Below are 13,735 nucleotides of genomic sequence, written 5' to 3'. Positions count from 1 at the left end.
AAAATAAGCACTTACCTTCACCAAGACCTCACTCCACCCAACGACCCGCCTACATCAAGTTAATCACGCAGAAGTTCGTATAACAAAGTTTTGGCATATTATTAACACAACTTGCCTTGCTAAGGTGTTGGTGTTTGTCGGATGCGAGGCACCCCACCATAAGCTTATCTCTTGGTTTTTCTTGAGCGCTAGAGCGGGGGCTTTTAACATGTGTATGTACCGGTAGGGGGTGAGTGCACTAACACAAAAGTAAAACTTTTGGGCAAGGCTGCCTAGACTCGTGAAGATCGGAGCAAAGCTGTCTGGTACTTGGAAGTTTCGTGTTACCGAATGTGGAAGGGAAACTCGAGGAACAGTACCGGTAGAGCCAAGTCACTGGCAGGGAACGGCATGTCCGTGTCTTGCTCCCGGTCGGCTCGAATTGAAGTGGCCAGCGAATCGGCCAAAATCATGTCAGCCTTGTGATGCACTTCGATTGCAGTACCTAAGGGTTGGCTAGTCGGGCAGACTTGGTTGAGATCGTGGCCATGCTAAGAAGCCAAGCGCCCATTGCACCGATGAAGTACTATTGTATACTACCATATGGTACACAGTACGAGTAAAGTGGTAGCACAGATCCTGATGTCTACAGCACACGTAGTTTATAGGGTTGTTGCTAGATTTTAGACCACGATCTGGTAAATGAACACGGTTTAGCTAAAGTTGACAGTATCTTTAGCTATGGAGTGTTTTTCATCGCGACCTCCTTGCCATTAACCCGCTCCTAAGTTCCATCTGTGCCCTCGCCAGAGTCTCTCTTGAACAGTCTAGCAGACTATGTACATTTTATACTAGAGTCCCTGCACTTTCCGCGCGAGAAATCACCTTTAGATTTATCTGAATCATCTGCAGACTATGTTAGTCTCTAATTTGCAGTCAGGGAAAAATCAATACTTACAGACGCAGCCCAGCAGAAAACCTGAGCCAGAGTTACATTCGCAGCAATTCACGTATGGGCCTGAGCCTATTTGCCCACATGCTTCTACACTCGGATTAGCGATGGAATTGAAGTTACTCATGGTAGCTAAGTAAAGACATGCGTACTACCAACAGGAGCACAATCAGGACCGGTACCGGTAGCACTAGTGGCAATAATAAACGAAGAAAAGAGTAGAGCAAGAGAGACGCGCATCTTGTGTGATGGTAAGAATGAATTTGCTTGATGATTTTACAACATTGTGTTAGGAAGGAGAGGTATTTATAGCTTTCTTGCAGGACGCTTAGGTACAAGCTGCTGACCTGCCCAGCTCGGAATTTTACCCGTTCGAAAGTTTTCCAGCTCGGAAGTCTACGGATGAGGGAACGCAGAATGACAAGCATTAAGCTACACTACGGTACAAAACCGGTTTACAGTAGCCATATTTATCTAAAGTAGACTAAGAAGTGGTTTAGGTAGAAGAAGTAAACCTAAATAGGGTTTACTATACTATATATTCTATAAAAGTAAACTACTTTTATTGAATATATAATCAAGTGACCGTTTTCTAAATGTTCAGGTGCTCCATATTCCGCCAGACCAGGGAGGAATAAGAAGGGGAATGTCTCTCGTGGTCGTTCCTAATGCTGAGCTTTTACCCTGTGGCGCAAGCGATGTCCAAGGCTCACTGCAAGCGAGGGAAACTGGCGCAGTGTTCCATTTTGACCGAGATCATTCTCAAAATTGGATACCAGGCAATAACGTTCCAAAGACAAAGTTTTTCTTGGAATTTGAAGTCTCATATTCCTACCTGCTCGACACGGACCTCAAGAAGTAATTCCAACGCCGGCTGCAATTGAGTGGTGGGCTCGTAAATGGGTTCGGGATACCTAATCTAGTACCTAGTTTAGGTTAGGGTTACTGTATAACGTGATCCACCACCAAGCGCCCACCCCCACCGAGCGCCCACCAACACCAAAATCACCAAATTTTCAACACCAAATTTCTTAACAACTATAGCACCTATTAATAACGCGCTTGCAGCAATTAAATCCTTAACTCTTAGAGAAGATTTTATATACTTAGAAATAGCAGAAAAGTATAGTTACTTGCAGTTAACCTTATCTAGACGCTACTAGAAAATTTAGTAGGCGTGTACTACTACTCTACTAAATAGTTAAATACTTAACACTATATAAGAAAGTAAGCTTATAAAGTATATTAAAGAGCTTTATAGGTAAGGATTACCCCCTATATAAACTATTATTTAAAATTTTATAACTAAAATAATAGGGAATCTAGTAGGTAAAAATTAGGTATAGCGCTTTATTAACTACTATAATATTAATCTTATCTCCTATTAGGCTACTAGGCTTAATTATAACCACTTTAAAGCTAATTCTACCTTTAAGTATAGCTTATACTTTAAGCTTTTACACTAAAAAATAGAGTAATATAATATTAAGAGTTAGTATATCTATAATATAGATAAGAAGGGTTTTCTTATTAGAGTACTATTAAAAACTAAACGTGTGTTTAATAAGAGCGCCTATAAGCAGAGAAAGATTAGAGCTATACTCTAGGATAGTAATAGGGAGTAGATTACTACTATAGCTTGCATATACGCTAATAGTACTACTCTTACCCCTACCCTTATTTATTAGTCCTAATCTAGAGCTCTATAGGATACCTAGTTATAAGATTTTAACCTATTATAATACTAAGCTTTCTTTATAGGATTACTAAGTAGGTGGACAAGCCACACCCTAGGGGTATCCTAGCTTAAGGAGGTGTTTAATTATAAGACAAAAGCTAAAGCTTATACTTTATACTAGCTCCTTATCCTTAATAGCTATAGATCTTATATAATAATAGAGTTTATTAAGTACTATAATAAATATAAGATCCTACTTATAATATATCCCCCTTATAGCACTTACACCCTTTAGCTACTTAATATTATAGTATTTGCTCCCTTTATAGCTTTATATAAAGCTTAACTATCTAGTTTTCTAGATAGCTCCTAAGGGCTTATAAGCATTACTAAGAGGGATTTCTACTAGTTATTTAATACTATATAGAGTAATACCTTTAAGGAAAAGCTAATATTAATAGCTTTTAAAGTAATAGGTATCTTACTACTTAACCTTAATATTATCCTTTTAAGGTTTAAAGCACCTATAAATAATAGTAACTAGCCTTTTTTAAGTAATAGTATAACCTTAATATTAAGTGCAAGCAATTAGAGAAAGATAGAGTAGTTACTCTATAATACTATAATTAATATCTATAATAAATAGTTAAAGAAGCTTAGCTAGATAATCTACACTATATTAGTAAGAAATACTCTACTTAACTACAAAAATAAACACCTAAGGGCTGCCCTAGCTAATAAGAAGAAGCGTAGGAAGCGTAGTAAACCTCTATTATTACCCCCTAATAATAATTATAGTAGTAGTGCCTAATTTATTTTACTATTAAAGGTAGAGTAAGTGTTTAAGCTCTAGGAGTAAAAGAACCTTAAAGAATAGGAGCTATAATACTAAAAAAGCAAGGTAATTAAGCTTTATAAGTAATAGAAGCTTGCTAAAGCTTAACTTATAGAGGAGCGTTACCTAAATTAAGTAATTACTAAGAAAGAGCAGGAGGAGAAAGCTACCTAAAAAGCTACTGCACGTAATAAGTAGAAAACTACTAAGTAACTAGAAAAGCAACTCTAAAATAATATTAAAATATCCTAAATAGGCAAGAGGTAAATCCTTAAGCCTCCTACTATTATACTAGCTAAGGTGGTTAATAAGGAGCTAGTAGAAGAGGATATAGTAGTAGAGGCAACTTTACAGCGTGGGCGCCTAATTAGACCCCCTAAAAAGCTGCTTACATAATCTAAAATATTTAATCTACTCTAATAGATCTAATAATTGCAACTCTAAGAAATCTTGTAATAATAGCTATTGTAGGTGGCGCAATATCCTCATTTAGTGGGTGGTGGATTTTGGTGTTGGTGGGCGCTCGGTGGGGGTGGGCGCTCGGTGGTGGATCACGTTACATCAGCCTGGTGGTCTTCGGTCTTGGCCAAAAGCAGTGGCAAAAGCTATAGAGATAATAACAGCAAGAGAGAAGCGTATTTTAAACATTAGTAAGAATAAATATAAAACATATTTACTTATCCTTAAATACGAGTTTGGGTTAATATTAAACATAGTTATACATATTAAGGCTAATTTTATTGCTAAGCTTAAGCTCTGTATAATTATGCTCTTCTTAATAGTTACAATATAATAATCCATCTCCTATGTTATCCCTATGCTTATGCAACGAACATTCATTCCATCTTAGACCAGCGCAGCCAAGTTAGACCTAGAGCTAATACCGCCCCAACTTTAGTCCAAAGCCCCTCTGCCTCTACATATAAAAGGAGCCTTATGCTTATAGATATATACACAAGTTCTTCTTATCCTTTCGTACAAGATGTATATGTGCAGGAATTAATTCGTTCAACCTCTATGCAGACACGCACTCCTATATACCTTTAAGTCGTATTAGACCCCCTTTAGACGTTCCTACCTACCTGCGTCGTTACAGCTTAGTGGTAACGCCTTTAACACTAACTAACAAACTGTTAGCTATTCCATAATTACGTAGATATCGAGATTTGTCAAATGGTACACGTAGGTTAGTAGTACCAGCAAAGTGTGGCGCAGATCTCTATATGCAGCAACATTGGTACTATACGTTCATTGTTAGATTCTAAAATTGATAGGCAAATTGACCTGACTTAACTAAATCAATAGTATTCTTGAATATTAGAATTGAGATTCGATGTGTAGTGGTCGCATTACCATTAAGTTTTGACCCTAAGTCACAGGTACATCCTAGCTGGAATTCACTTATGGTTGTGGGAATTTGGGAAATATAAGAAAGGTGTTGATTGTCAGGTTTCTCCTAGCAAGGGGAAATTACTATATAGCGTGTGGAGCGTTCTTAGCTGTCATGAAACAGTTGCTAAAATAGACTGATCATAACTTCTATTTTAAAGATGCTTCTTGCTTTCTAGAGAAATCGAACACTCTTAATTTAGGTTGTGGATGGGGCACATTCTGCCATTGCAAGCTCAACGCTCACAAACCGTCCGCCGAGTTTAGAAGTTCAATCGTCTGCGGGCAATCTAATCACAAAATCCATAGGCAGGGAAACACTATTTCTTACTCTTGCAATCCATACGATAATACTGTTTAGGCCCGGGTTTAACGTTACAGGTGCAGCAGTTTATGACTTCCGAGCTGGAAGGTCTTCATCTAAATCTTGACTGTATCTCAGCCCACATTCTCCTACACCGGGATTACCGATGACATAAAAGCCAAGTAAAGATGTACATACCACCATCCTGGGCACAGCTACAGTAGGCATAGGTAACGAATGTCGAGATTATCACAGCAAGAGAAGCACGCATCTTGAGTAATAGTGAGAAGAAGTTTGCTCGAAGATTTGGAACAGCAATTTGAGCATAGAAACAAGAGCTGTTTGAATATGCCTAGACCCCTTGTATTTGCTGAGAGTATACACCGTGGTTTCACCCAGTAGAGCGGAGTACCGCAATACTTTAATTTCAAATATAGAATCCATAACCTCGTGTTGTTATTAGCTTTATACTTGCGCGGCCTGTGCCTCCTCAGAATCTCTCTAATTTGGGTCTCTGATTCCGGGTCCGCCACACGATCGATCATCAGATATTTCGACCTGGCAACTCGCGCGAGTGTTATACGATCAGCTGCACGATTCGTTAGCATATAGTACAAGACCTGTAGGGAAAAGATGATATTTACGCAAGCACGCCATAACGCAAATCCCGCACACCGGCAGCACGCTCCCAGAGCTCCTGGATCACATGGCTCTGGACAATGTCTAGTGATTGAATACGATCCAGCTAGGTAAAGACATACGTCTATTTCCCAGACCGGGACTTTCATTGTGACATGGGTCTAATAGGCTTTAGGCTTGGCCACAAGCAGCGGCAAAAGCTAAAGAGAGGATGGCAGCGAGAGAGGAGCGCATTTTTGACGCTAGTGAGAATAGATATTAAAATAATTTTGAGAATCGCTTTGAATATTGCATAGAGTCTACGTATTAAGAGGGCTATATACTGTGGTTTATATAGTACCACAGAATGGTTCTAGTGTGGTTGCGGGCAGGGGAATGCGGACGATTACCGTGAGCCTGACCGACTCGGCATATTGATATCAGATTAGGTTACAATGAGATGGATTTTCACGTCGAAACTTGGCGTTGGTAGTACATAGGTAGATGATGAGATGGCATGCCATAGAATGAGGCATTTTCAAGCCTTGGACTGTGGCAGTTTCAAATTATCCTGCGGCTTATACCCGAACCGCCTGTATGGCGATCTTAGCTGTGAGAGTTCATACTATAGTACATGTAGTCCACATGTCTCCATGCAGCCGCCCTCAGCACATATTCTAACCTGCGCTCAATTCACGCTCTACAACCTACATAGTTCTGCAGTTGTAGTCTGTAGAGCAAGAGAGAAGTAACCTATAGCCCTAATTCATTATAAGCGCCTGGTTCTACTCTAACTTCTGTACATGCAATAAATTAATAATTTTGTCAAAGTAAGGTGCCCCTTGTTCGAGCGACCCACCAATCTGCATACCGCCGGATTAGGGTGAAGAAATTTACGATGTTCATGTAACCTAATGCCTGATGACCACTGCATATGTGTACTTACCAGTAGTAAGCAGCAGCTTATTTATCTTGTGCTGTACTTCATACCAACGGCCAACAATTGGCAGCAAACGTAGGGTCTCGCATAGGAGTAGGAACAGACCTGCGTGCTGACAGTCGAGAGGAGGCAGAATTTTGGAAATCTTAGAATTGTCAAAGCAAATTTCTTAGCAGCCAAAGTACATCGACAAACTTACCAGAATACTTATGCCAAGGTGAGAGCCAATCAAGTGTGCAATATTCTCAGTATGCTCGGCGTGCTTGGTGCTTACCACTATTAATAATAAGTAAGGGTTAACAAAGCAGGCGTGGAGTATTGTGCAGGCAAGGAGCTCTCATCGTTTGTTGTGCTCAAAGCCGGCAATTGAGTAACGAGTTAGGCCATGCATTGGGTTGTACCAACCCCTTGAATCTTGATATCCCATCCATGATTCCTGTCTTGGTTTTGAGATTTACAGCAAACATCCACTGTTTGCGTAACTCATTCTCAGAAAACAGCATTATGTTCTGACAGCGGTTGTTGAGACTAGTAGTCCACGACACTCAGGACTTCACGCTTCTTCCTTCTTCTTTACTAGCTTTATGGCTAACTGTTGAAGTTGGGTAATCACGAGCTTAGGAATGAACTGGGAGATTGAATATTGGATTGTAACTATCAAGAAAGAGTTCCAATATATATATCTCGAGCTCAGTAATCCGCTTGGTCTTGGTGAGCATATCTATGCTTAATATTGACCCAAGCTTCTGTTATGGGATGAGTTGGCATCAAGATCGAGGTCTTGGTCAACTTGGCGAGCAGGGACAATTAAAGAACCTCATAAGGATCAATTGATCGTCAGAGACATAGATCGTGCTCATGAGCTCCTTTCTGCAACACTAACCTGTTACAAGCCACATAACAAGACGACTAGAGGCATAGGGTAGACTAGCGCACTACACGCTATAGGACTAGGAAGCTGTCCCAGTAAGGATCTAGGAGATCTTGTTGTCCTCCCCGCCTTGTAAGTAGAGGGATTTGACATGTTTTAGACTACGTAGCCTCAGCTGTAGGCCTCTGGACAGGTAATGCTTTACCTACTTCTAGCTTTTCAGCTAACCCCCTAACCAGAGACAAAGAGGTCCAGTGTAGGGCGGTGTTAGGACGCAAGTCTAGTTGCACTAAGCTATTCAAGGTGACAGCAATCACATGCTGTCAAGATGGAGTAACGTGACGCAATAGGTACATGCACCGAGATTACTGGAATCTGGGCAAGTTATCTACCGGAATCCCATTATCAAAAATCTCCTGATCTGCATCAGGGATGCCGAATCCTTCTCAGATCGACTGTAATGAACGGGACATTTGGAACTATTAGCGTTTGTAAAAGAACACTGAGATTCAAATTCGAATGTTCAGAGAACTGAAAGTTTGCAGAGAACTGAAAGTTTGGCCAACGCCGTATCGTGACCACCATGAGAATTTGCAGAATTACACTTCGGGAGGGACTTTTTCTTTTCGCCAAAATCGCATAGGTGAAGCAGGAGAAGGGATTACTCCAGACTGTAGGTCTAACGGAACATGTACCATGTACACAACGGGGTGGCAGATGGCGATTCGTGATTCGCGCGCGAGACCCAACGTCTGATGCAGCTCTCAGCGCCAGTGTCTTGCCATGGGAAAGGGGACAAACCAGTGGGAACGACGATTGGTAAGGGAGTCCCGGGGGAAATGCCGCAGATTGCAAATGGCGTAACTACGGTGGTATTGTCGAACATGACGGCATACCTCCCGCTCGGTCGGATGCAGCCGTGGGTCTGGCGCACGAAAAAGTTCAAACAGGACAGGACGAGAGTTGTCAGGCTGAAAGGCTCTGCTCTGGACTGGCATGGCAGGTTCAAGTTGGACATTTATTGTACATCAGTCAGAAGTGATTGACATGGCCCAGGCCCCATGGGACTGGGCTTTACCAGGACCAGCAAGCTGGCTGGAAGTCTTCGCACAAGATGGGATGGGACAGGAATAAACAATAGATACTAGCATGCCAGCCAATGGCAAGGAGTGCCGCTTTCTATTCTATCCAAGAAAGGGATTGGGATTGTGTCCAAAGTGCACAGCCTCAAATGTTGCGCTATACTGTGTACTATGTGGTTGGGCGTCGGGGATCGGCGCATTATTTCCGCCGATGCACAAGGTTCTTGTATACGGTTAACCGCAGCACCGTGGTAGGTACAACCAGGAAGAGCCAGGACTGGCAGTGTTCTTGGTACGTACTGTAAGTGTAGCATATGTACTACATGTTATGTGCTATGCAGTGTGATGGCAAAGACTGACCTGTGACAGGATGACTACTTGGTAAGCAGGTTACGACTCGGTCTTATCGCAGCCCTAGCATTGTTCGGGTGTGTGTGTGTGTGTGTGTGGGTGAAGGTATGGAAGTGAGTTTACTACTGACATGTGTGTATGCATCATGGCCATGGCATGCATGTACTTTTATGCTAGGTATTTGCTAATTGACACTACAGTAGGATTTGTCTACCACAATACATGGCGAAAGGGCGTGCAACTGTTTCGAGTATAGTCTCGCCCAAGAGGTCAACAGCCGGACAGTGCTGGGCAGCCTGAGAGGCATGAGAGGCATAAGGGGCACGGATTTGCGCCCATGTAGACCGACTGGGTATAACCCTCTCCCTTGCTATTTCTGGAAGCGCGACTCCGCCTCAGTGTGAAACGCCTCCAGCGGCCGAACAGACGGCCCAGCAAAAGAAGGCTGCAGCCCTCTCGGACGACCAACCTTTCCTCTTGTTCTCGACCGCCCACTCGACTGAACAAACTGTCCGACACTTTGCGCCGACCGTATCCCTTTGCAATCTACCACTACTCTCTACCCACCTACAGCACAACCATTGCGAGCAACAGAGACAGCCAACGTGCCCAAGTCGACAGCTGGCAGTTTTTGGGCTCAGCCACACAGCCACACAGCCACAAAAGCCGGCAAAGCCGGGACCAGACACGAGCTGACGACGACTCTTGAGCAGCCTAACCCCACTCGTCGACCATCGAGTGCCCGCGACCACCGAGCACCGATTACAGATCACAACACCCCCAACCTTCACCATCGCCGTCTGTTCAAGGCAAACGGAGCCTTCATCGCGTACACATCGACCGTCACCACCCTCACGACCCCACCATGGCTACCGCAGTGCAGTCGGCTATGACGATGCAGCCTTTCAACGCACACGCAAACCAATGCATCGACCCCGATCAGGACATTTTCGACTTCAGTCAGTTTGCTGAGACCGCGCCGACCTCTGCGCACCTAAAGCGCGAATCCATCAGTGTCTCTGCCATGACGAGCCCTACCACCACCGCCATCGACGACGAGCTGCAAACACCCGCGAAACCGAGCCACGAGTATGAGCGATTCAAGCAGCAGACAGGGATTCCCTCGGGCTCGCTCGCAGGACTCGGAGCCGCATATAACACGGGCTTTCCCATGTTCAACAACAGTGGACTAGACCTCATGGGCACTGACTCTGCCATGGATGGGGCTTGGAACACTGGCTTGCCTCTCGAGTCTAACGTCAACATGGGCATGGACTTTCAACAACCTGGCTACTTCTTCAACGACGCTTCGCAGGATGACTTTGTGGACCCAAGCGCCATCCAGCAAGAGGAGGTGCCCAACGTCAGGGTGTGGCCTGGCATGCATCAACAGCAGGCACAACAGGCAGCCCTTGCCAAGGCACAGGCACAGGCTCAACAGCAGCGCGCACAGCAACTCGCACAGCAAAAGCAACAACAGTTGATACAACAACAGAAGCAGCAGCAACAACAGCAACAGCAACAACAAACTCAACATCAACGCTTACCATCGACCAGCCAAGCAAGCAGAAAGCTATCCAGTCCTCTCAGCGATGCACGTACGGAAGAGACAATCGCGCGTGTTGTTGCTCAGATCCGAGCGGACAGTCAAAACGCCTCGAACAACGGCATGGACGGCAACCAGGGTCTCCTTCCCCACGTCATCCGTGCCAAGAAGGACGAGGAGGACATGGACGAGGACGAGAGGCTTCTCGCTTCCGAGGAGGGAAAGAAGCTCAGCTCAAAGGAGCGCCGCCAACTCCGTAACAAGGTCTCTGCTCGCGCTTTCCGTTCGAGGAGAAAGGGTGAGTTCAAATGAATTTCTCCATTACTACATGGAAGCTAACGAAAAATAGAATACATTGGCCAACTCGAAGGTGAAGTCGCTGTCAAGGTCCAGGAGGCAAATGAGCTCCGCAACCAGAACCGTCTCCTGATGGAGGAAAATGCACGATCTCGTGCTTTCATTGAACGTCTGCTCCGCCACCAAGCTTTCGGTCCCTTCCTCGAGGAGCTGTCTCGCGACGAGGCTCTGCAACCCAAGACAGCCATGACCACCGTCCCTTCATCTGCTCCTGCCGCCGCCGCTCCCGCATCTGCGCCATTCCCAGCCCAACAGTTTGGCGCTATGCCGCAAGAAAACACCCGCGTTGGGATGACCATGGTTCCTGAACCCCAACTTGACTTCTCGACGCTTAACATCAACAATAACGGAAATAACTGGGCCTCCAACAATGGTTTCAACTACCAACAACCCCGTGTCTTCGCCGTCCTTGAGGTACCAGAGGGCCCAAGTAACCCTCTTGACACCGAGGCTATGTCGGGCAAGGGCTACAGCGCCATCTTCAACGCCGAGGATGACTGTCCTGCGGACGAGATCAAGCCCGACTTTCCTGTTATCGAGCGTCCGATCGAGTCTACTGCCACCATCATGACCGAAATGGAAGACGACTCCGAGTTTGACCTGTACAGCTTATCGCCCACCCGCTCTGCTTCTACCGCCAACCCCAACGCCACCGCTCCTGCCGCTCCCGAAGACCACGAGATCCTCTTTGCCAATCCTGAAAAGGCGCTTGCGCACTACTCACTGGTCCTTACGGACGAGGCACAAGAAGCGCTTCTAGACGAATGTCTGGAGCGGAGAATCGCCGCCATGGAACCAGTATTACAACGTGTAGCCGCCATCACCTCGATGTTTGATTTATAAATCCCCCTAGTCTGTGGACACAAAGCAATATCATAGCCACGTTCGTAACACCATTCTCCCCCATCTCACTTTGGCGCAAACAGTGAATGGCAAGCGATCTTCTTCGAAACTTTTGTGTGTTGTTAGTGGCACATGCGAAAGTCCCTAGAATGCACGAGACTTTTATTTTCTTCGTTGGGATGACTTGAGACGATTTCATTTGTTAGGTTCATATTCACCATATGAGCTTCCTATTACCCACTCCATATATATACATATATATACACACATGTACCCAAGCTGGTCGTTCGGATAACCAGCTCGGACGTTTCCGAGGCGGCTGCTTTTCTTTTTCGCTTGTCGGTCGGTTCGTTGGTCAGAGCCTTGGTCCTACCGTTTTAACACTGGAGCTGGGATTTCTTTTCCTATGTTTGGGTCTGCTGCCTTCGTACAAGCAATTACTTTCGCGGTGAGCACTGTGGTGGATGGGGGTGTTCGGGGTTCAGGTGCCTGTCTCTTTTTCTCCTTTCCTTTCTTTCCTTTCCCTTTTTTTCTTTTTTTTCTTTTTTTCCTTTCCGTCCTTCCTTTTCCCTTGTGAATATTGGGATTTTTCGCATGCGCTAGTCGAGTCTGTGGTATAGCGAGGCGCGGCTGTAGGTAGAGCGACTCAAGTTGGTTCTTTTATGTAGAAGAATGGAGGACGTGGGACATATATAGCATTACCTTGTTACATCTTTTTGTGATGGTGACTGCGGGGGATTGAGATTTTGGGATGTGCTTGTGATGTCGTGATCAATGCCTCTGTCTCTTTCCTCGTCTGAAATAAAGACCTACTGGTATGCCAGGGCACGGCACAGTTGAACATCATTTGGCAATATTCAAAGAACGAACTGTGGTTGTTTCTTTCCTAATTCAAGGTTCTCGCTAAGAAGTGCGTCGAATGTGCAGGTGTTGTTGTATCTCCCCTCTTGACAAGATGCAATAAAGTACGAGATTCACTACTGTGTCATCTTGCGGATTCCACCATGTGGCATACGTCCCAGCTTATTTCTCCAAAATATCCAATAGTGGCGAGGAAACAAGGGCATGACCAAGGAGGAGATTATGGAAGTCATAGTTTGCGGTATGCGGGGTGGATGGATATGAAGTTAGACGGTGAATTTGAAAACAATAACTGCTGACTATTCGCATCTCTGACTGTCTGGTATCAAGCCGCAAAAGCATATTCCCCTACTCTCCCTCCCCCTCTCTTACCGCCTTGAAACGCCTGTAAACCATATAAATAAACCATGGTAAATGCATGAGAAACGCCGGCCTGTGCTTTCCAGTTCCCAGTCCCTATCCCTATTTCTCATCCCCTGACCCATCTTCCTTGACTTCATCCCCGTATCCCGTATCCATCACCCCTGACCCCTCTGCTTTCTACCTCTTCTACTTCGTCATCGCGCCCTCCATAGCTTCGGCACCAACACCGCCCGACAACGCATTCCTAGCCCGTGCATGTTGCTGCGTCCATCTGTTGCGGGCGCCGTCGATGGCGGCGCCTTCTTTGGAGGCGACGATTGTGGTGTAGGAGATTGCGAAGACCATGAAGCCAGTTAGGGCGGGGAGGTAGGATTTGGCTGCTACTGGCATGGTGGGTTTGTGTGTGGGGTGTAGTTGATTTGTTGGTTGGTGGTTGATAGTGTTTTGTTGGAGTTCTTTGTTGGTGTTTGGTAGTTGTAGTAGTTATTTGGATGTTAGATGTTGATGTTGGCTTATTTCAGTAGATGGTAGATGGTAGATTGCAGTAATGTTTGTCTGCGTCGTTTGATTGATGTAATGATAAAAGATACTTCTATACAAAAACAGCGACACTCACCTGCCTTATATCCTCCCATGCCTAACATGAAGCCATAGAGCAGCCCCCTCACGGCCTCCGCCGACGAAACCAACAACCCGTCTACCCAAACGAAACACGGCACCAACATTGCGTGACCACCCCCCGCAACCATAGAACCTTCCACCCATC

General features: G+C 44.9%; 5 protein-coding genes across 5 annotated transcripts; 2 read left to right on the top strand and 3 right to left on the bottom strand.

Moving 5' to 3' along the window:
• Nucleotides 1-814: 814 nt before the first annotated feature.
• IAQ61_005305 (uncharacterized protein) lies at nucleotides 815-1,171 on the bottom strand (the record flags this gene model as incomplete). The annotated part of the gene is made up of 3 exons (XM_003842868.1): nucleotides 815-885; nucleotides 938-1,021; nucleotides 1,084-1,171. 3 exons carry the CDS (start codon nucleotides 1,169-1,171, stop codon nucleotides 815-817), a joined length of 243 nt encoding a protein of 80 aa, XP_003842916.1.
• Nucleotides 1,172-1,577: 406 nt separating this feature from the next.
• On the top strand, nucleotides 1,578-1,793 carry IAQ61_005304 (uncharacterized protein; the record flags this gene model as incomplete). The annotated part of the gene is made up of 1 exon (XM_003842869.1): nucleotides 1,578-1,793. The coding sequence occupies one exon, from the start codon at nucleotides 1,578-1,580 to the stop codon at nucleotides 1,791-1,793; it is 216 nt and encodes a 71-aa protein (XP_003842917.1).
• Nucleotides 1,794-7,992: 6,199 nt separating this feature from the next.
• On the bottom strand, nucleotides 7,993-8,452 carry IAQ61_005303 (uncharacterized protein; the record flags this gene model as incomplete). Its single annotated transcript, XM_003842870.2, has 2 exons — nucleotides 7,993-8,318; nucleotides 8,368-8,452. 2 exons carry the CDS (start codon nucleotides 8,450-8,452, stop codon nucleotides 7,993-7,995), a joined length of 411 nt encoding a protein of 136 aa, XP_003842918.2.
• Nucleotides 8,453-9,864: 1,412 nt separating this feature from the next.
• Nucleotides 9,865-11,745, top strand: IAQ61_005302 (uncharacterized protein; the record flags this gene model as incomplete). Its single annotated transcript, XM_003842873.2, has 2 exons — nucleotides 9,865-10,843; nucleotides 10,895-11,745. The coding sequence occupies 2 exons, from the start codon at nucleotides 9,865-9,867 to the stop codon at nucleotides 11,743-11,745; spliced, it is 1,830 nt and encodes a 609-aa protein (XP_003842921.2).
• A 1,410-nt stretch (nucleotides 11,746-13,155) lies between these two features.
• On the bottom strand, nucleotides 13,156-13,359 carry IAQ61_005301 (uncharacterized protein; the record flags this gene model as incomplete). Its single annotated transcript, XM_003842874.1, has 1 exon — nucleotides 13,156-13,359. The coding sequence occupies one exon, from the start codon at nucleotides 13,357-13,359 to the stop codon at nucleotides 13,156-13,158; it is 204 nt and encodes a 67-aa protein (XP_003842922.1).
• Between the last annotated feature and the right edge of the window lie 376 nt (nucleotides 13,360-13,735).

Source organism: Plenodomus lingam (genome assembly GCF_022343315.1).
Source record: "Plenodomus lingam strain CAN1 chromosome Unknown contig_21, whole genome shotgun sequence".
NCBI classification, from domain to species: Eukaryota; Fungi; Ascomycota; class Dothideomycetes; order Pleosporales; family Leptosphaeriaceae; genus Plenodomus; species Plenodomus lingam.
Note: the sequence above shows the minus strand (reverse complement) of the source record. Positions and strands in the feature narration are given on the sequence as shown.